The 23,833-nt window shown below is 43.4% G+C and overlaps 1 protein-coding gene across 1 annotated transcript in view; it reads left to right on the plus strand.

Annotated features, from left to right (window-relative positions):
* Positions 1–23,833, plus strand: part of ptprfa (protein tyrosine phosphatase receptor type Fa) — a 461,575-nt gene that overhangs the window by 418,742 nt on the left and 19,000 nt on the right. Inside the window, exons 25-27 of the mRNA XM_070446207.1 lie at positions 1,907–2,070; positions 12,875–12,987; positions 19,919–20,016. Coding sequence (XP_070302308.1) covers positions 1,907–2,070; positions 12,875–12,987; positions 19,919–20,016 — 375 coding nt within the window. The remainder of the gene's footprint in view (positions 1–1,906; positions 2,071–12,874; positions 12,988–19,918; positions 20,017–23,833) is intronic.

Below are 23,833 nucleotides of genomic sequence, written 5' to 3' on the forward strand. Positions count from 1 at the left end.
AATGAACAGTTCTCAGAGATGTCAGGATTCATGGCTGTTTTCTGTCATTGAGTCGATCAAGATCCCAGGTCTTTCTCAGCAGGTATCAGAATATGGGATGCACCATGACCTTTTGACCTTGAACCTTTGTGCAGGCTTTTGGCCCATATGAGTCCTTCATTTATGCAGGATATGACTGCAACCATCTGCATCAATATCAGATGCCAATTTATGCTGTGGTGAAACATTCAGAAGACTCGACAGTAACTCTTGTTTTGAGTACTCCTCAACTGGGCCTGACAAGTGCTAGCCACATGTAAACCTGGTGGCATGGCCTCAGTGAAAGTTGTTGGGATTTCCACTGCCAGTTATTAAACAATCATTTTAGCAACACGTCTTAGACAGCGAAGGGGTTGCAAATGGGACAGAGAGAGCGGTAAGAGCGAGAGGTAGAGAGACGGGTAGAGAGAGATCTTGATGGAGGATTAGACTCGGTCATTGTGTCGTCCCTGCTGTGTCCGGGGAGGGTGACTAGTGCATGGGAGGATGCGCATCAGCGGCCTCTGAGGACAAATCCAATAAAGGTGACAACTTTTATCACGCCCTCTGGAAGCCAGCAGAGAACCCGGGGCCAACCCTGTCTCACTGGCATCATTACGCTACAGTATATCACAGTCTCACTAATTGACATGGCAGGGTTAGAGGAGGGGAAGAGCAGGAGAAGAGAGCAACAGAGGCTGAAAATAACTCAGGGTCAGGGGCAGAGAGGAGCGAGGGGAAGGGGACAGACTTAACTACCAGGGAGCAGTTGTGAGTGGGCGATTGCTGATACAGGGGCAGGATCTGGAGTTTGTTTATCTGCTCGCAGCATATGTGTACTACTCCCTGAGTGTATTTAGTAGTAGCTTCATCTGCATCAGCACTTAGGCTACAATAAGCCTATACCTCTCTCCCGGCTTGCGTCTGTGCCACCACAGTAAGCAGGCATATGTAGTGACTGCAGTGCTCTGTGTGTTTCTACGGCAACTGGAATGAACTTCTTTGTCAGCACCAGTTAATGTTTTTATCAGTTAAAAAGGCTATTAAAACCCCATTAAAAAGGGAGTTCTGTCATAAATTTCCACAAGTAGGCAACAACTTTCCTCTCTCTTTCTCTCTCTCTCTGTGTGTGTGTGTGTGTGTGTGTGTGTGTGTGTGTGTGTGTGTGTGTGTGTGTGTGTGTGTGTGTGTGTGTGTGTGTGTGTGTGTGTGTGTGTGTGTGTGTGTGTGTGTGTGTGTGTGTGTGTGTGTGTGTGTGTGTGTGTGTGTGTGTGTGTGTGTGTGTGTGTGTGTGTGTGTGTGTGTGTGTGTGTGTGTCTACCACAGATCCCCTTTTCGTCTTCAACTTTTGCAGAGAGGCTGGGTACAATGGATATGGCTTGGCATGATGCTGGCGTCACATAATAAAGTTAAATGGATCAATTTGCAAGGCGTAATTCGCTTAAAGTAACTGCGCTTGTTGTCACTTTGTGTTCTGGCTGACAGGTTGGGGAAGTTTCACTCTATTAAAGAGTGGAGCTAGCTACAAATACACCTCTCTCTCCTTCAACAGATGCCTGGCTGATGTTAGTCTCCATCAGACACAGCGTTAGATATGGGCTAAGGCAGCGCTATAAAGAACTCTGTATAGGGCTACGGTGGCATCACGTTGAGTAAGCACCGTGTTTCCAGACGCCTAACTGATGTCAGCCACTGACTTTCAATCAGGCACTGGGTTAGACAAGGGATAAGACATAAGAGCATAGAGCTCTYAAGTACTCCAACACACTTGAGACTACACAGGTCTCAAGGTTAATAGAGCAGTGTTCAGCCTCAACCAAATGATAAAGCCTCTCCATTCTGAACAGGGGTTGCTGTGTGGTGTCCTCCTCCTTCTTTCCTCCTGCAGCAGAAGACGTTTGCGGCCAGCCCGTACTCGGACCCCATCACAGTGAAGCTCCACAGCGGTATGGCTCGCCATGCTGAGGACCCAGAGATGCTGTGGGTCATGGGCCCTGTCCTGGCCGTCGTACTCATCATCATCATCGTCATCGCCATCCTGCTCTTCAAGAGGTAAATACACCGCCACGCCAACWATTTCTGATCTGCTAATAGGCGGGAATTGTGGGCTAAAATGTTAGGTAGTGACATGGCATTGGCAGAACATTTGCTGCAATGAATGTGCGACACGGCACTCTAGTGTTTGATGTGGATCGTTTTTCACAAGTGCCCGCAACTGTACATGTATGCTTGTGTTCTCAAAAAAGTGGCATTACTGCTAAAGGCAGTTAGGACARAACTGATAACTACAAACTTTGGTAGTATGTGAAATTTCGAAAATCGAGTGTGCTTTAAATGCCAGGATGACTTACTKATTTTGGCTTTTCATCTAGTAGAATTCGCTACACAATTGTGAGGAGGAGAATTGTCTCTCCAGACTCACGTGTGTAGAGCAGACAGTGTCAAAAGAGGTGGTTAACTTGCATCAGCATGACAGTTGGCACAAATGCACATATACACAACAAGACCAAAAGTATGTGGACACCTGCTCGTCGAACATCTCATTCCAAAATCCTGGGTGTTAATATGGAGTTTGCTGCTATAAAAGCCTCCATTCTTCTGGGAAGGCTTTCCACTAGATGTTGGAACATTGCTGCTGGGACTTGCTTCCACTAGACCGTTAGTGAGGTCGGGCACTGATGTTGGGCGATTAGGCCTGGCTCACGGTCTGCATTCCAGTTCATCCCAAAGGTGTTCGATYGGATTGTGGTCAGGGCTCTGAGCAGGCCAGTCAAGTTCTTCCACATCGATCTTTACAAACCATTTCTGTGCATGGGGGCATTGTCATGCAGAAACAGGAAACTGTTGCCACAAAGTTGGAAGCACCGAATCATCTAGAATGTAATTGTATGATATAGCATTAAGATTTCCCTTCACTGGAACTAAGGGGCCTAGCCTGAACAATGAAAAACAGCGCCAGACCATTATTCCTCCTCCCCCAAAGTTTACAGTGGGGTAGGTAGCATTCTCCTGGCATCCACCAAACCCAGATTTGTCTGTCAGACTGGAAGATGGTGATGTGTGAAGCGTGATTCAACACTCCATAGAACACCTTTCAACTGCTCCAGAGTCCAATGGCCGCGAGCTTTACACCACTCCAGCCGATGCTTGGCATTGCACATGGTGATCTTAGGCTTGTGTGCGGCTGCTCGGCCATGGAAACCCATTTCATGAAGATCCCGACTAACAGTTTATGCACTGACGTTGCTTCCACAGGCAGTTTGGAACTCGTATTGAGTGTTGCAACAGGGGACAACCAATTTTTATGTGCTACARGCTTCAGCCCTCGACYGTCRCGTTCTTTGAGCTTGTGTGGCATTCCCGTTCTTTAAGCTTGTGTGGCCTATCACTTCGCGGCTGAGGCATTGTTGTGCCGAGACGTTTCCACTTCACAATAACAGCACTTACAGTTGACCGGGGCAGCTCTAGCAGGGCAGAAATTTGGCGAACTGACTTCTTGGAACGGTTGCATCTTATGATGGTGCCACATTGAAAGGCTCTGCTCGATTTTATACACCTGTCAGCAACAGCTGTGGCTGAAATAGCCTAATCCCCTCATTTGAAGCGGTGTCCACATACTTTTGTATAGTGTATTTGACCACATCCCAAAATATGCTAATGAGCCCCACCAATACATTGCCCCCACCTATGAATGATGATCGTACTTCATATTCTAAATGTTGGGTAGAAACATGTCTGATTATACTTACAAGGTACCAAACTGTACCTTTTTTGCACCCCAGGGAACAACACTGTATCCTAACCATACCCCATTTCTTCAGTGTGTTAATACATGTTCCAAGCGATAATCATGAACCTGATGGCACTGCAGAAATATTGACGCACTCAACCAAGTGTGGTCACGGTACAAAATATTAAACTAATTGAAATCAGAAAACAGCAGTATACTGTCATTTTATAGAAATAACACCTTCAAGTTGTTGTATGTACTTAAAGCAAAGTGCAAACATGTATTCTTGGCACTATACACCATACAGTGCATTCTGAAAGTATTCAGACCCCTTGAATTTTTTCACATTTTGTTATGTTACAGCCTTATTATAAAACAACCTTATTGTTTTTTTCCCCTCATCAATCTACACACAACACCCCATAATGACACAGRAAAGACAGGATTTTAGAAATGTTTGATAATTTATAAAAAATAAGAAACTGAAATATAACATTTACATAAGTATTCAGACCCATTACTTAGTACTTTGTTGAAGCACTTTTGGCAGCGATTACGGGCTCACATTCGCTTCGGTATAACGCTACAAGCTTGGCACACCTGTATTTGGGGAGTTTRTCCCATTGTTCTTTGTCAGGTTGGATGGGGAGTGTCYCTGCACAGCTATTTTTAGGTCTCTCCACAGATGTTTGATCGGTTTCAAGTCTGGGCTCTGGCTGGGCCATTCAAGGACATTCAGAGTCTTGTCCCGAAGCCACTCCTGCTTTGTCTTGGCTGTGTGCTTAGGGTCGTTTTCCTGTTGGAGGTGAACCTTCACCCCAGTCTGAGGTCCTGAGCGCTCTGGAGCAGGTTTTCATCAAGGATCTCTCTGTACTTTGGCCTGTTTATCTTTCCCTCGATCCTGACGAGTCTCCCATTACCTGCCACTGAAAAACATCCCCCCAGCATGATGCTGTCACCACCATGCTTCACAGTATGGATGTTGCCAGCTTTCCTCCAGACGTGACTCTTGGCATTCAGGCCAAAGAGTTCAGTCTTAGTTTCATCATGCCAGAGAATCTTGTTTATCATGGTCTGAGAGTCTTTAGGTGCCTTTTGGCAAACTCCAAGCAGGCTGTCATGTGCCTTTTACCTGAGGAGTGGCTTCAGTCTGGCCACTCTACCATAAAAGCCTGATTGGTGGAGTGCTGCAGAGATGGTTGCCCTTCTGGAAGGTTCTCCCATGTCCAAAGAGGAACTCTAAGAGCTCTGTCAGAGTGACTATCGGGTTCTTGGCCACCTCCCTGACCAAGGCCCTTCTCCCCCGATTGCTCAGTTTGGCTGAGCGGCCAACTCTAGGAAGAGTCTTGGTGGTTCAAAACTATTTCCATTTTAGAATGATGGAGTCCACTCTGTTTTTGGGGACCTTCAATGCTGCAGACATTTTTTGGTACCGTTCCCCAGATCTGTGCCTCAAAACAATCCTGTCTCTGAGCTCTACGGACTATTCCTTCAACTTCATGGCTTGGTTTTAGCACTGACATGCCCTGTCAAATGTGGGACCTTATATAGACAGGTGTGTGCCTTTCCAAATCATGACCAATCAATTGAATTGACCACAGGTGGACTCCAATGAAGCTGTAGAAACATCTCAATGATGATCAATAGAAGCAGGATGCGCCTGAGATTAATTTCGAGTCTCATTGCAAAGGGTCTGAATAAAGAKGTWTTTTTTTTCATGTGTTAAAATWTCTAAAAACCTGTTTTCGCTTTGACATTAAGGGGTATTGTGTGTAGATTGATGAGGGAAATAGTTTATTAATCCATTTTAGAAAAAGGCTGTAACTCAACAAAATGTGTCTGAATACTTTCCGAATGCTTGGTATATACATAAGTAAGTGGACACCCCTACAAATGAGTGGATTCGACAATATCAGCCACACCCATTGCTGACAGGTGTATAAAATCAAGCACACAGCCATGCAAACTCCATAGKTGACCGGCAGTAGAATGGCCTTACTGAAGAGCTCAGTGACTTTCAATGTGGCACCATGATAGGATGCCACCTTTCAAACAAGCCAGCTTGTCAAGTTTCTGCCKTGCTAGAGCTGCCCTGGTCAACTGTAAGTGCTGTTATTGTGAAGTGGAAATGTCTAGGAGCAACAACATCTCAGCCGCGAAGTGATAGCTCACACAAGCCCACAGAACGGGACCGCCGAATGCTGATACGCGAAGCACGTAAAAATCTTCTGTCCTCGGTTGCAACAATAATGAGTTCCAAACTGCCTCTGGAAGCAAAGTCAGCACAAGTACTGTTTGTCGGGAGCTTCATGAAATGGGTTTCCATGGCCGAGCGGCCGCACACAAGCCTAAGATCACCATGCACAATGCCAAGCATCAGCTGGAGTGGTGTAAAGCTCACCACCAATGGACTCTGAAGCAGTGGGAATGCGTTCGCTGGAATGTTGAATCACGTTTCACCATCTTCCAGTCCGACGGATGAACCTGGGTTTGGCGGATGCCAGGAGAATGCTACCTGCCCGAATGCATAGTGCCAACTGTAAAGTTTGGTGGAGGAAGAATAATGGTCTGGGGCTGTTTTTCATGGTTCAGGCTAGGACCCTTAGTTCCAGTGAAGGACAATCTTAATGCTATATCATACAATTACATTCTAGATGATTCTGTGCTTCCAACTTTGTGGCAACAGTTTGGGGAAGACCCTTTCCTGTTTCAGCATGACAATACCCCAATGCACAAAGCGAGGTCCATACAGAAATGGTTTGTTGAGATTGGTGTGGAATAACTTGACTGGCCTGCATTTGTTGGATTTCAGTGGTTGCTCCATCAAGACAGATGACATTCATCTAGCCTCAGCCTGAAGTCCTATAGGCTCTGTGAGKCTCTCTCCTTGGAGTGGGCATTGATATGGGAGGTCTCTCAGTCAGGTAGCCTGTGGCCCTGCTCTCCCAGAGTTGGCCCGGCCGTGTTTTCTCTGCTCTCTTTGAATGTAGCTGTCCTTAGAGCTTCTAACMGAGCTAGCGTAAGAGAGAGAGGGAAGAACAGGGGATCCATATGCTTCTTCCACTAATAATGACATCTCAGCTAGATAGCACACTGCTGGGATGGGACGAGCTGGTCCTCCTTTCTCTGTCTTCTTCTATCTGTTCAACTTTCTTCTCCTCTTTTGTCACCCTTCTCTTTTACTGTTTGTTCAGTCTTTGAGTTGCTGGGGTTGTGGTAGTYTAGCTCTCCTTACTTCTCAGARYCTTCAGCCCTGCTTGAACAAAAAAGAGAATCAGGTGCTTGACTTGATAATTAAAAAGGACTTAATCATTTTAAAAAAGCATTCCAAAATGCTTGGTCTCACCTTAATTCTCCTCACTCTGGCAATCAGAAGGAGCCAGGCCTCAACTCGCTCTTACACAACAACCCAGGAAAGTAATGAGCTGAACTCAGCTGAACTAGTAATTCAAAGTATTTCTCTGTGGATAAGTCCAGACAAGGCTGACTTAGATGGCAGGAGGGTGGAGAATTTCTTCACAGCAAATGAGAAGAAATAGTGCCCCAATTTAACATGCCTATTTGTCTGCATAAGCCTATAGCTCTCTGATGTCCATGCCAGGACACATAGCAACTTTTTATGACTTGGAAGTCATTTTGCTCGAATGGATTGTATTCAAATATAAATGAATGTAAACGCTACACAACACAATACAAGAGGCAGATCTATAGACATTTCAACAGTTGTAAAAGTATATGAGGTGAAACAGCTTATTATATAATAACCCCATCCTCATCTGTCCACACAATGATAKCATAGTTGATACCGGGACGTTAGTTGCAGGATGCAGCCTACTGTATTTCCACTGAGCTAGTATAATATCTACCTCAAGTAACCTGAAGGAGCAGAGTGCACCATCATCAAGCCTGTCCAACTGCAGAGAATATAATTATCTCCTGAATGCCCCACATAGCAGATTTGTAGATCCCCCTCTTTTTAGTTTTCCAGCATATGTATCTTAAGAGAATGGGTTGTAAAGAAAAGAAACGGATATTTAAACACTTGTTGAAGATGATCACAGTGACAGGGATTGAGATCTGGGCCCCTGGAGGAAAAACTCATTTTCGAAAATGTCAGCGTTATTATCTGAATAAAACCGCAGGGCTGAGAGGTTGGAGGAGAGGGGGAGAGAGAGAGGGTGGGAGGGATGGATGGAAGGAAGGAGGGAGGGAGGGAGGTGTGAAGTAAAGAGCTTGTATTAGCCAGGTGCTGTTCCCCATCCACTGCTTCTATGCTTTAACCCTGTAATTTAATCCTCCTCCCTCTCTCTCACTCTCTGTTTTCTCCCTCGCTCACTTTCCCCCTGCTTTCTGTGGACGCAGCAAACAAGAAAGGTTAGTACTTCTCTCCTGTTTTACACCCTTACACCACTTTCCCCCCTCTCAACCCTGGCTTGGCTGTCAATCTGCAGCACACACTTCCTCTCCCATCCCCCTAAGGCATCAGCATGCTTCAGTTCAGCTGGCTGAACGAGTGTGCTTGCATAGTCCCTTAAAAAAGACCTTCGRTTGAAAAATAATACGTTTTTWCATCAAATTAAGACGTTTGGTGCAGTATTTCTAAAGTGAAAAAATGTGCATGAAACRGATTCGTCTCTCGTTGAATGACAAAAAAACACTTAATTGAAGAACCCCTGCTGTTGACCAATCACCGACTAATGGGAGTAGACTTCGGCTACTGACTTCGGCTTGCCTCAAACTTTTTGCTGTTGTGCCCGAACAACCGATAAAACCCTCACTGAGACACAAACTAACAAAAACGTCACAAAATGTAGTCACAATATAGGCTCAAACTGTTCCAAACTGTTACGGCTCGGAAGCATGTGGACGGATGCCTTTACTCCTCTATAAGATGTGCATTCTGGGTCAGGCTGCTCCACTCTGTTCTGTTCTGACTGATGCCTGATGTAGAGAGTCAGAGTGACAGACTGACATGCTCTTTGTTTCTCCTACACTGTCAAGATCACACATAGCGAGGTCCAGTACGCYATCGATTCTTTTTTACTACTCTTTCTACTGACTCGAAAGTCATGATTCGTTTTTCTGAGTTGACTCGTTCATTTTAGTCGTTCTTTTGACCTGCGAGCAGCAGGATTGATACACGCTCCTCCTCCTCCTCCGACTCAACGGCTCCGGAGTTGTGCTCTGACCAACAACTGTCTGTCATAATTACGCAAAGGAAAATGGATCATGCTGCAGGCAGCATAGAGAAGATAAATATATGTTAACTGATAATTGATCTCATGGTGCAAGAATGAATGCAATTCATTAATTATTGAATGTTATGATGGAATCGGCTTTGTAGAATCAAAACATGCACAGCCTCTGCTCAACAAACTTGAACTCGAGAACAAATCGTTTGGGGGGCTGCATTTCGCGAACCATATCGTMCTTATCACCCTCACGGCAGTCGAGCAATGCATTCCWCCAACAGTCGTTCACAATCTAGTCCAGATGTGGCCACAACTAGACCTTGTTTCAAATGTATAAAAACATAATCTTATTTGTATACCTAGCAATCAACAAATGTAGGCCTACATTGTTTAAACAACAAGTCTCAGTCACAAATGACAGGTTCAATAAGCACACCACGGTGACTCTCAAGTTTTCAGTTCATCGTTCGCTTGTATGGGGTCCTGCGTCTTCTGGCCATTACTGACTCAAATTAACWAAATTAGTCTAAAGAATCGGTCTTTTGACTGAACTTCCCATCACTATCACACATCACACCTCTGTCTTGTTTCTTTGACTGGTGTGTTGTGTTTTTTCACAGGAGACAAGTCTGGCTCTTGACTGTTTGTGTGTCTGTGTGCATGTGTGTGTGTGTGTGTCCAAAACACACTTTGACTGGTGTGTTTGCGCGTGTGAGCATGCAAATGTGTGCATGCGTGTGTGGGCAATGTTTACAGGCAGCTTTGAGAAATTTKTTTGTGATCTCGTTGATCTGTTGAGCTACGTCTCTCTGAGAYATCATAGTCTGTGGTTTCTCCTTCGCCCCGTTCCCTCCACCACCACCCACACACACCTGCAGCCCTGGCGCCTTGTAAGCTAAATGCAAAAGTTGGAGTTCAAATTACATGTTGTTTCCTAGGCAATAGTCAGAATAACAAAGCACCCTTTCCCACACTTCCTTATTTCATGCCTCCATGCTTTATTACGATCTCCATTACATTCCTCATCTCCCCGTCCATCTCCATGGCTGTGTCCCAAATGGCATCTTATTTTCTATATAGTGCAGCTCTATTGACCCGAGCCTTAAGGGCTTTCATCAAAAGTAGTGCACTGCAGTTACAGTTGAAGTCGGAAGTTTAAAACTAGTTTTTTAACCTCTCCACACATTTCTTGTTTACAAACTATAGTTTTGGCAAGTCGGATAGGACATCTACTTTGTGCATGACACAAGTAATCTTTCCAACAATTGTTTACAGACAGATTATTTCACTTATAATTCACTGTATCACAATTCCAGTGGGTCAGAAGTTTACATACACTAAGTTGACTGTGCCTTTAAACAGCTTGGGAAATTCCAGAAAATTATGGCTTTAGATGCTTCTGATAGGCTAATTAATATCATTTGAGTCAATTGGAGGTGTACCTGCTGTCTCTTATACACATCTAGATGTGTATAAGAGACAGGTTCAAACAATAGTACGCAAGTATAAACACCATGGGACCACGCAGCCGTCATACCGCTCAGGAAGGAGACGCGTTCTGTCTCCTAGAGATGAACGTACTTTGGTGCAAAAATCAATCGCCGAACAGCAAAGGACCTTGTGAAGATGCTGGAGGAAACAGGTACAAAAGTATCTATATCCACAGTAAAATGAGTCCTATATCGACATAACCTGAAAGGCCGCTCAGCAAGGAAGAAGCCACTGCTCCAGACCCGCCATAAATAAGCCTGACTACGGTTTTCAACTACACATGGGGACAAAGATCATACTTTTTGGAGATATGTCCTCTGGTCTGATGAAACAAAAATAGAACTGTTTGGCCATAATGACCATCGTTATGTTTGGAGGAAAAAGGGGGATGCTTGCAAGCCGAAGAACACCATTCCAACCGTGAAACACGGGGGTGGCAGCATCATGTTGTGGGGGTGCTTTGCTGCAGGAGGGACTGGTCCACTTCAAAAAAAAAAAAAAAAAGGCATATATATTGAATGTGGATATATTGAGGCAACATCTCAAGACATCAGTCAGGAAGTTAAAGCTTGGTCGCAAATGGGTCTTCCAATTGGACAATGACCCCAAGCATACTTCCAAAGTTGTGGCAAAATGGCTTAAGGACAACAAAGTCAAGGTATTGGAGTGGCCATCACAAAGCCCTGACCTCAATCCTATAGAACATTTGTGGGCAGAACTGAAAAAGCGTGTGCGAGCAAGGAGGCCTACAAACCTGACTCAGTTACACCAGCTCTGTCAGGAGGAATGGGCCAAAATTCACCCAACTTGTTGTGGGAAGCTTGTGGAAGGCTACCCGAAACGCTTGACCCAAGTTAAAAAAATTAAAGGCAATGCTACCAAATACTAATTGAGTAAACTTCTGACACACTGGGAATGTGATGAAAGAAATAAAAGCTTAAATAAATCATTCTCTCTACTATTATTCTGACATTTCACATTCTTAAAATGAAATGGTGATACTAACTGACCTAAGACAAGGAATTTTTTATAGGATTAAATGTCAGGAATTGTGAAAAACTGAGTATAAATGTATCTGGCTAAGGTGTACATAAACTTCCGACTTCAACTGTAAGTTTAGGGCTAGTAACATGACTGACACCTCTCATAGACAGCTTTGGTAGCATGGCATCACTAATAGCTGCCCCTGAGAGAGAGTTAGGTGAGCGCAGCAGCACTCAACGATGGAGGCTGCTGCACATGACATGTTAGCGTAATGTTAGCGCTACCCAGAGAAACGAACGCAGGCTTTAATGCATTTGCTTGGCAGCAGCTGTAACATGTCAACACTTAAGACCTCAGTTATCATGCTAGCGCTAGGAGACGTGTGTGGTGCATTGGGAATGGAGGAGATGTGCTCTCTCTGTTTCTCTCTCTCCCCTCTTCCTACTTTCCTTCCTCCTCTCCTTCTCTTTCTTTCTCTCCTCTCTCTACTCCATCCCCCTTTCCCCTTCCCCAAGTCCCTCCCTCTCCCACTCCCCCCCTTCCTCTCTCCTTCCTTCCTTCCTTCCTTCCCTCCCTCCTTCTCTCTTTCTCTACATCTCTGTAATTAGCCAGCCTTGCTAGTCTGTCACTGCAACTGATCCGTTAATTGCTCAGCCTGTTTGTTTTCACACGTTCATATGGGGGAAATTAGAGGTTTTAATGAGCGTAAACCTAAAACTGTGTCACCACTTCCCCCCCAGCTGTGTAGACAGTAAATTGGGCCCTCCACACATAAACGGCCTCATCTGGGGAACCAACGAACACAGCCCGGCAGACAGTGTTATTTAACAGCAGCATACTCAAATTGCACCCTATTCCCTATATAGTGCATTACTTTTGACCAGAGCTGAGGGCTGTGGCTATGGTCAAAAGTAGTGCATTATATAGCGGGGATGGTGCAGTTTGGGACATAAAACAAATGTACTTATTTATGTGTACTGTATTTATATTTTGTATTCTGTATGTTGACTTTGTGTCTTGTCTGTCTTGTACATTTTCTATTACTGGAAGCACCTATTCATTAAGTCAATTTCCGGGTATGTGTAAATGTGATTCTGCGATTCTGATCTGACTCTGAAGAGTAGATGTGTGCCTCTGCTTCAGGAGGTTACAAATCTCAACAGAACTTTTAACTACCTGCAAATTGAGCATCGTCTTGGTATCCGGTATCTTCCACATCATTTCAGAAATAAACAGATGTCAGTCTTTGGGTTGGGTTCTGATGGGTAATCTGTATATGGGGTTGACCATCCCAAGGCAGCTGTATGGTTACATTCCAATGTCTAAAGGCCTTTTAGCATGCCACTTAGAATACATGCCAAATACATTACATTCTAAATAGTAGTGTGAATTTTGGAACAGAGTATATACTGTGTTTACAGCTCCTCTCATGGCCTCTCCTCCCTGCCTCTCTCCCCAGGAAACGAGCATCTCCCTCTGCCAAGGATGAACACTCTGCTGGGGTGAAGGACTCTCTGCTGGCCCACTCCTCTGACCCTGTGGAGATGAGACGACTTAACTACCAGACACAAGGTATAGACACACACAAACTCACCCACCCAGACACACTAGCAGACCAGACTGATCACTAAGACAAACACTGTGAATTCGGACGTTTGAAAAGGTCCTAAGAACGTCGATAGGCCTTTCTCGGCACTCACCCATAAAACACCGGGAGCAAACTCATGATTCTTGGAGTCGGAGCACACTGCTTAGACCACTGCGCTACCGCAGTTCACAATGTTCTAGCAAGCCGCGAGAATACTGTGAATACTGATAATACCTGATGGTAATAGTGCGTTGTTTTTCATTATTTTTGTTTTAAGCCTTCCTTAATAAAACATAGTCCTAACCTTAACCACTCGGAATTAACACAAAGTTAACCCTTTGAGTTGTTTCTGTTTTACCCCTGTAACCACACGGAATTAACCCTGTGACCATGCAGAATGAATGGGTCAAAAATAGACGTTCATCCATAATACGTTCAATTTCGAAGGGAAACTTTGAGATCTCGTTGAGCAGACAAACAACCCACACAGACGCACTTAAATTTAGCAACCATGGCCATACTTTCCACTTTGCCTACAGACAAATCTCTAACGAGGTTGCTTATAAAACCTGGCCTCTAGCCACCTCCACTGGTCACACTCCTACGCTTTGATAAATTGTGGTAAATGTGTAGATTTTTGTAACCACTTGGATAGGAGAAGCAATGTAGTGCAGCTCACAGGACAGCTTTGGAAGATGTAGTAGGAAAACCATCTGAGTTCTCAGTTTATATGCAGCTAAATTAGATTCAGCTAAATTAGAACAATATCAGATGCTGGTTATCTCAAATTAAAGATAGTCAGCAAATAATTGAATGTCGACAATCATCGGTGGAATGTACCTGCTTTACTGTACAGCACATTCTCCAGTGTAATTTTTTTTTTTTTAATAAACACAGTGTTAAATCAACACTGAAAGTATTGAGTTTGTGGACCCATATAGACATCGGGAACAGTGTTAAATTAACACTGCTTAGTTTAAACCCTTATTGAAATATTTCCCAGAGTGCCTTATCTTTCAAATAAAAAAACACCCATGACTGTGTTTGTTAGTGACAGAGATATGCTTGTTGCATTCATCCATTTTCAGCCCTCCTGACTTCACCAAGTGATAAAAAATGTGTATTATATAACACAATACCGTACATATTTCATAAGGCCTTATTTTGAGGGCCTAGTATTACCCTAATAGAGTGACCTGAAACTCATATACATCGCTTTGAACCAAAACCACACCCATCATTATTATATTTCCCAACATGCTCTATTGCAGGTTGGTTTTTGGAATTGTTTGTTTCAGTATCTATGTTTGTGCATGTGCATTGATGCATTGTGGGGTCCCGAATGGTGCCGTGGTCTAAGACACTGCATCTCAGTGCTAGAGGTGTCACTACAGAGCCTGGTTCGATACAAGGCTGTATCACAACCGGTCATGACTGGGAGTCCCATAGGGCGGGGCACAATTGGCCCAGCGTTGTCCGGGTTAGGGTTTGGCCGGGGTAAGCCGTCATTGTAAATAAGATTTTGTTCTTAACTGACTTGCCTAGAAAAATAAAGATGGCATTTTTGGGGGGGGTTAGTTACATTTTTTGCACCCGTTACTGAAAAGTTTGGTCCAGTTTAAATGTCTTAGGTAGTCACCGCACAATGTTCCTAATCCTGGAAGTCATTCCGAATGCAGATGAATACAAATGCCAGATGTTGGATATCCTAAATCTGTCTGGATTCCAAAGGAATTACACATCACTTTGCAAACTGGCATAAAGTGACTTGCAGGTAGAATTGGAAAATAATGATACATTTCCCAGGTTTTCCAGAAATCCTGGTTGGAAGTTTCCTGGAAATGGAAGAAGGAAATCTGAAACCATTCAACCAGTCAATTTTGATAACCCTACTTCCTTCCTGGCCTGAGGTATGAACTGGGGTACAATGATGCACTTAAAAAGGTACAAAGGATGACCTTACAGAGTAACACTACAGTTACAGGTGTTTGTACCCCTTTAGGCACAAATCTAAACCTTTTGTTGTGTGTAATACAATGGGCTGAAACTTGTGGTTTACAGGCCACATAGGGCCTGCATGTCACATTTTGGTAACTTACAAGGTGATATGTATGTTCTATTGGAATCCAGCCAGTGTAGGGATATACAACTTTTGGAACCTGTTTTCAGAATGGGTTGGGAAGACTACGCTATGAGACTACCTAAAGCAGGGCTTTCCAACCCAGTTCCTGGAAAGCTACCATCCTATAGGTTTCCACACCAACCCTAATCTAGCATACCTGATTCTAATAATTAGCTGGTTGATAAACTAAACCAGGTTAGTTACAACTGGGGTTGGTTCGAAAACATACAGGAGGGTAGCTCTCCAGAAATGAGGTGGGCGAGACCTGAGCTAAAGCATCTAAACTGGAACAGCCATTTCAGTAACAGGTGCAATAATTCGAAGTAACATGTTGAATCAGTTTAGAAAATATTTGTAATTTTTATTTGAGTGGCATAATATTAATTAATTAATCCATGTACATGCACAAACAGATAATGAAACAAACCATTTTGAAAAATCAAACTGCAATAGAGCATACTGGGAAACATGTTAATGATTGTCATGGTTTTGGTTCGAAGTGATGTGTATGAGTTCCAGGCTCCTGTATTAGGGTAAAACCCGGCACTCAAAATAAAGCCTTATAAAATATGTATGGCATTGTGCTAAAGTGGCACTCCAGTCTCCTTTTCACATGATTTAACATCTGATTTACTTAACAAAAGGCACGTCTCAATAGGTGGTACAGGTAAGTCATGACATAGCACAAATGGGGTGGGTGGGCGCTTTCTCTTTTGTTCTCMATTGCTCTCTATTGTTCCTCACGCAAGGGGGGAGGCCGATGACATCACAATCCCATCAGACCAACTCCTTGAATGTGCTACTCCTTGAAGTTTTCAGTTGTGTCTAAAAAAAACTATTTTGCCTAAAACATAATTGTTGTACCCTTTCGTGTATGGACATTACAGTATTTTATACTTGGGATATCTCTTTTCAACAGGAGAAGTTCAAAAATCACTGGAGGATGTCTTTAAAGATTTTCTTTAATAACGTATTCAATTAGGATCTCACTTGGTGAAGTCCATGGGACCAAAAATGGATAAATGCAGCAGTGATGTCTCTGTCAAAAACAAACACAGTCATGGGCGGTAACTACAATTTACTCGAAAGCTAAGGTATTCTGGGAAATACACTAAGCAGTGTGTTAATTTCACACTTTCTCTGTGTCATTTGCTTTTGTTTTTAACACTGGAGAATTTTCTGTGTGGATGTCATCATCTTGTCTTTGTTATATTGAAGGGTTGAGGATGAGAAGGATTGTAAGTTAACAAGGCCTAATGTATAGGATCATATCAATCTTGTAGTATTTGTAGTACTTGGGTTGAGGTGAAGTTGGTATACTCTATGCAAAGAGAGATACTGTAGTTGAGGATTGAAGGTACTATCTGTCGATCAACAACTCAAAGCGCTGGTTTTAGTCTGAGAGTCGAGATGTCCTCTCCCTCTAAACCTCAATTTATGACCTTGAGAAGCCTAAATGGTCTCTTATCATGCAGTAAAACTTCAATTAAACGCTGTCTCAAATAGCCGCTGTCCTTTTTAATAGCCGGGCAAATAAACGTATGTTTTAAATAAATGCTGGGTCTAAATTAATTGTTTGAGGTTGCCATTAAATAATAAAGTAATGACTCGAAGAAAGGATGGCAGTTTTTATCTCCAGTAAGAAATAGCTAGCCACTGGCTGCTAAAAGCGGAGAACTGCTAGATAACTGGCAAGCAGGGTCCTGGTCAAATGTCGTGCACTATATAGGGAATAAGGTGCCATTTGGGACACAGCCTCTGTGTCTCTTCTAATGGGCTGCAATGACCCAGCTTGCTAATTAACCGTTGGAAGCAGCGTTGAACTCGAATTAAGCCCACATAATCACTCTCCCTTTCTTTCTGTGTTTCCTCCTCTCCTCTCTCTCCAGCACTTTCTTCCTGTGCGCTCTCTCGCCCTCTGTCTCGCTTTCTCACTCTGTCTTTTGCTGTCGCTCTTTCTTACTCTATGCCATTGCTCCCTCTCTCTCTCTCTAACCCTTCATCTCATCTCTCCCCCCCCCCCCATTCCTCTTTTCATCTCTTTCAAACCATCCCTCTACCCTCCATCCCTCCACGCTGGGGTGTTTTGAAGCTAGATCCTTCACAGGGATCGTCTTTAGTATTTGTTCTAGTAATGTGCTATTAGATGGCAGCTTGTGGGTCTCTAGCAGTGGGGGACCTGTCTGATGTTGTTTACACAAATAGAGGCAGGTATGTTGTTGACTAGGTTGCCTCGTACCTTGTGTGTCCTTCGTGAGCAACAATGAAGAACAGTGCTAGACAGCAGGCTTGTCCTAATAGCTCAGTTCTTTACTATCGATGCCTCTGTTGCATACTTAAGCACTCTATGATACTTTAATATAGGGTGGTAGTACATACAGTATAGTCTAAGTCGTATGTCTAAGACAGTTATGTGTCAGGGTACGTTTGGACTGTCATGGTAGCCCGGAACCAATATCATGAGGTGAAATCGAACAGTTCAATTTGGATCCAGTCTATTGTCATGGATGGAGACCGCCTGGAATTCTATCATTCCTCTCAGTTTCAGTTTCAGCCTAACAAACTGACTCTCTTCAGATGTACAGACATTTACACAACCAGGCTTTCTGAAAACCTTGGTGCTCTTTCTCTATCCCCCTTTATCTCTCTCCTAATCCTTCTTTACCCTCTTCTCCCCTCCTTTTCCTCTCTTCCCCCTTTAACATGAATGATCCCTCTGGTATTGGCTGTTGAGTATGACACACCGACCTCCCCCATCTTCTCCCCACAGGTTCCAGTGCCCTCAGTTGTCCGAACACTCCAAGTTAGTTTTCATTCCTCCTGTGTTTTCTACCTATTTAAGCTATCTCTTTCTTTCTCTCTCTCTCTCTCTCTCTCTCTCTCTCTCTCTCTTCTCTCTCTGATTCTCTCTTCTCTCTCTCTGATCTCTCTCTCTCTCTCTCTGATCTCTCTCTCTGTCTCTCTCTCTCTGATCTCTTTTCTCTGTGATATCCGCTCTCTCTCTCTCTCTCTGATCTCTGAGTCACTCTGCATCAGTTCTCTCAGTAGCACAATCACAGCTCAGACTGTGCTTCAGGGGGAGTTGGGATATGCAAAAAAAACACATTTCCAATTCACACATGTACATGTGTGGATTATATGTATGTGTAAATTGGATTTTTTTTTTTTTTTTTTTTGCATATCTCAACTCCCCCCGAGGCACAGTTTGAGCTGTAATAGGACAAATATAACTACCCATCAATGACTTATTAGTGTTAGAACTGATCCTGATCTGTATATACAGTAGTTAGTTTATGTAGTCAGTGACTGTTGCACCAAAACTGACAGCAAGTGTTGTGATGGTGCTACTTTGGGAGCTGAGGTGGAACACCCCCCTCCCCCTCCTCCAAGAACACCCTCTCTATTCATCCTCCACCACTGATTTCTGTATGTCACCCACTAAGGCCATCTCATCTCGGCTCCATGCTAGRTGCACCTTCTCTGTGAACGTCTGATTTGTAGCTCAGTCGGCAGGATCCTCCCGCCCCCTTTCCACTGCACTCCCACCCCCCTCATCCCCACTAGCTGTGTCACTTCCTTTCCACAGGCTGGCCTCAGAACTGCTACCTGTCACCGCTGGCTGAGAACTATTCACAGTGTTTGATTGGATGATTGGATGGCTGTTTGTGGGAGGTCAGGGGTTATAGGAGAGAGTCAGGGTTTAGAGGTCAGAGCTTAGGGTCTTTAATAATAAGCCAATGAGATAAAAATGCAGTTATATACATAGAGCCTCTATTGACAATGATATCATTCATTTATTATTTGAATCAATATTATATGTTTGAGACATATGTGTCTGTGTTTGTTGTTTATTGGTGTCTATGTCTCGGTCTGTCCTGTCATTTTGGAGGATAATCCATTCGGTATTGCTTTGAGGACAAGCCGAGATGAAAGATTGTTCCTGCATCAATAGCTATATCACCTGGTAGCAAATGTATATGGTATATTTTCTAAAGTATTGTTTTGCTTTGTGACAATATCATTACTAATGTATTACGATGTTGGTCTTATGTAGCTATAGCAAGGGATAGGTTTCACCTACCACTTCATGGAAAAATGGAGTGACCTGTTGTTAAAGCATGATGCTCTGAACATCCTCCTGCTCTCTCTCTCTCTCTCTCTCTCTCTCTCTCTCTCTCTCTCTCTCTCTCTCTCTCTCTCTCTCTCTCTCTCTCTCTCTCTCTCTCTCTCTCTCTCTCTCTCTCTCTCTCTCTCTCTCTCTCTCTCTCTCTCTCTCTCTCTCTACACTTCTTTCCATATCACCACTCTCAATGAGCTCTGTGCTTTGTCATCACACTTGCATCAGTTCACTGGTTGCATATCTCACATTCAGTGTGTGTATGTCTGTTGTGTGCATGAATGTGTGCAGGTTAGCTTTTTCGTCATGAATCTTGTTCTGGAGGCAGCTCTGCAGAACGGTCACTAGCTTGCACAGCCACAAAGTCATAACATCTGATTTTAAACATAACACTAACCTTAACCTTAACCACACTGCTAACCCTAACCTTAAATTAAGAACAAAAAGCACATTTTGTTTTCATAAATGTTTACAATATAGCCAATTTTGACATTACAGCTGGCACATCTAGCAGAAATCGCTCAGTTCTGCCTCCAGGACCACTCTCATCCCAATAAACGGCAACCTGCTGCAAGTGTGTGTGCGTCCATCACAGTGTGTTTTACGTTTCATCCATAGCTGAAGGAAAGTTGTATGTACTGCTGTAAATAGGTAACATTCTTCCTCTCTCCTTCAGGGATGATGGAGCACCCTCTCATCTCCACAGCTGATCTGTCTGACCACATCGAGCGACTCAAGGCCAACGACGGACTCCGCTTCTCACAGGAGTATGAGGTAACTACCCCTGCTCTGCTCTGCCCTGCTGACCACCACTGGCTGTCTACAACTCAGTTCGCTCATATACTGTAGTCTCTAGATCTATAGTCTCTCTCAAAAGATTAGCTTGACACTTTGATTAGGGCTCACACACTGCCCTGCAACCACTGGCTGTCTTTATCACTACACTCTTAGAAAAAAAAGGTGCTATTTAGAAACTAAAAGGGTTCTTTGGCTGTCCCCATAACCCTTTGAAGAAGATTTTTTGGTTCCAGGTAGAACCCTTTCGTGGTCAATGACACAGTCGATGACGTGGCACGCAACCATTGGTTGATGCATAGAATGTCTCGGCAGGGGAACGCAACGCAACCATTGGGTGGATTCTATTATGCTGAGCCAGTGAGATGTTTTGCTCAACAAGCAGACCTGAGTGGGCCTTCCCCAATCAGAAAATATTTAGGGGTGTCTCTATGGTGTCTTTATGTCTCTGCCTCGAATTTCTTCACTCTTGTTAGCTAGTGATAGCTAAGATTATCTATTATATTGACAAGATGTTCAAGTAACCACTCTAACAATGAAAATACATGTCCTCAAACATGGAAGGCAGGCAGCAGGAGACGAGATCAGGTGGGACCATTCTAGCCAGTGAGAGAGCAGATACGTGTGTGAACAACAGGCACAACTAAGTTGCAGAATGGCACGTGTGTCCACTTATAAGAGTGCATTTGTAACAACCTAGACATTATGCTATTTGATCAAATAAGCGTCATGTAATTTGACACTCTCATAGACTTCCATGCAAAAAGATCTGCTTATCTGGCAGGGGCAGATTGTGGACAGAGGTTATCCTCTCGCTTCACCTCTTCCTCTCTGGTGATAGCTAGGGATAGTGATGCACAAGCTAGGTCTATTTGAAACATTGCTCATCTACACACACACACTTTGTTCTGCCATTTGGAATAGAGCGTGAGTCTGTGATTGGCCTCTAACACACACATTTGTATAATTCTAATACAGTCATGACCACTCAAAGTGTAGTAGTCGTCAGAGTACCGTGAGTGTCTTTAATAGGTTATGCATACTGTTTAAATGATGTTTCAGTGGTGAGGGTTGGGATAGAAGCCCAGACTATGTCAACTGTTGTCATTTTAAAGGGTGAACTAAGCAATTAGGTAGAATTATGCAAATAGCTAYTAAAAAGTCTGAGCTAAAATTCTCACTCTGGTTTGTATGGGCAACACATACACCTTTCTTCTTAATTGCCTACGATTAGTGATTCATGATCACTGCCAGCTACTGAGTGGTGAGTGCTGCCTTGCGCCAGTCCAAGTCTCTCCCTGCCTGCGCTGTATTCAGACAGGTGAAAACAATTACAGTTGTTAGTTGATTGTGCCTTACTCTGTTTGGCACATGCTGTCCAACTCAAACGTTTCCTCAGTAGTGGGGACTGATGCCTTTTGCTGACACAGGAGGAAGGAAGCAACACCATATGTTCAGGGAGCGTCGATTCACGCAGAGATGACACATTTAGGATTGGGAATTTGCAAACAATTATGAGAGGGCTTGGCTGGTAATGTACGCTGGGGAGTGACAACAGGTATTAATCAGGCTGTTCACCAGACACAATCACCTCCTAATGTGCCTCGCTAGATTAGGATATCATCGAGAAAAGAATGGGAGACGCTTTTTGAATACCACTGCTGCTGCATCATTCAGTTATAGCAAATGATAGGTCTGTTTAACATGTCTTGTGCGTTCGATTCACTGCATTGCCTGTGTGGCTGTTTTTCCTCGGTGGATCTGTAGACAGGTTCCATAAACAACAACAAGCGCACACAACCATGCACACAGTAAGACTTTTCTGTAATTTCAACAGTAAAAGACTGTGAACGCACAATAAAATACCTTAAATGTATTTTACAGATTTAATGATTGTGCATTGTAGGAAAATGTTGTGGGCTGGGAAAGAGTCTATGGCTTATTAACATATTTAAGACTTGCATTTGAGGATATATTTGTTGCACCCTTGAGTGAGAATGCTGCATCCACACAAAATACAGAAATATTCTGTACTTTAGGAAGCTTGAACCCCCCTTCTCCCACTTTGTTATTATGTAGAATTAAGTAGAATTATGCAAATAGCTAGTAAAAAGTCTGAGCTAAAATTCTCACTCTGGTTAATATGGGCAACACATACACCACGCGCGCGCGCGCGCACACACCACACACACCACACACACACACACACACACACACACACACACACAACACACACACAACACACACACACACACAACACACACACACACACACACACACACACACACACACACACACACACACACACACACAACACACACACACACACACACACCTTTCTTCATATGCCTACGATGAGTGATTAATGATCACTGCCTGCACTGAGTGGTGAGTGCTGCCTTGCACTGTCCAAGATCTCTCACTAAGGAATCCTTCATTCTCCTTGCCTGAGCTGTATTCAGACAGGTGAAAACAATTACAGTTGTTAGTTGATTGTGCCTTACTCTGTTTGGCACATGCTGTCCAACTCAAACATTTCCTCAGTAGTGGGGACTGATGCCTTTTGCTGACACAGAGGAAGGAAGCAACACCATATGTTCAGGGAGCGTCGATTCACGCAGAGATGACACATTTAGGATTGTGGGAATTTGCAAACAATTTATGAGAGGGCTTGGCTGGTAATGTACACTGGGGAGTGACAACAGGTATTAATCAGGCTGTTCACCAGACACAATCACCTCCTAATGTGCCTCGCTAGATTAGGATATCATCTGAAAAAGAATGGGAAATGCTTTTTTTCAGTTATAGCAAACGATAGGTCTGTTTAACATGTCTAGTGCGTTCGATCTACTGCATAGCCCATGTGTCTGTTTTTCCCTCGGTGGATGTGTAGACAGCTGACATAAATTACAATACGCTTACGCGCTGACACACACACACACACACACACACTATGGCTGACAGTGTCTGGCCCAGTGGTTGAAAGACATTGTTTGCTGTATTTAGCAGACTTATGTAATTTCAACAGTAAATTACTGTAGAATGCACAGTAAAATACTTTTTTTTTTTACAGCACACTAAGACTTTTCTTTCATTTCAACAGTAAAACACTGTAGAATGCACAGTAAAATACCTTAAACGTGTATTACAGAATTAATGATGGTGTATTGTGGGAAAATGTTGTGGGCTGCGAAAGAGTCTCTGGGACATTAACATATTTTAAGGCGTGCCTTGTAAGAGGCTATATTTGGTGCACCCGTGAGTGAGAATGCTGTAACCGCACAGAATACACCTAATATATACAGTATTTTAAGAATTTTAGAAACCTTGTCCTGAAAATCTACAGTATATTACTGGCCAAATGTTGCCAGAAATTTTACTGTAATTCAGAGTACAGTACCATACTGCATTTTTGGAGCGCCAAAAGCGTTTTAAACATGAGTGGGAGTATGATATTGTTTCTGACTCATTAACATATTTTGAGGTTTGTCTTGTAAGAGACTATATATGTGTTTCACCCTTTAGTGAGAATGCTGTACAAAATTAACTGATATGTGGTAGTAGTTCTGTAAGAACTTAATTTATCTAGGGAACAGATCAGAGTGGGAGCAAGTCTCAAACCCTTAATGGTTGAGTGGCTAGCCATGTCATTTTCATCTGTTTTGCCATGTAATCACTATGAGTTTAGTAGTGATGGGAAACCAAGGCTTTCTGATGGCTTCGGTGCTTTCATCAAATTGTGCAAAAAACGGTTAAATACTCTGAGATTCATTATCTGTTCACATTGCACATTAGT

The sequence above is a fragment of the Salvelinus sp. IW2-2015 genome, linkage group LG13 (genome assembly GCF_002910315.2).
Source record: "Salvelinus sp. IW2-2015 linkage group LG13, ASM291031v2, whole genome shotgun sequence".
Taxonomy (NCBI): domain Eukaryota; kingdom Metazoa; phylum Chordata; class Actinopteri; order Salmoniformes; family Salmonidae; genus Salvelinus; species Salvelinus sp. IW2-2015.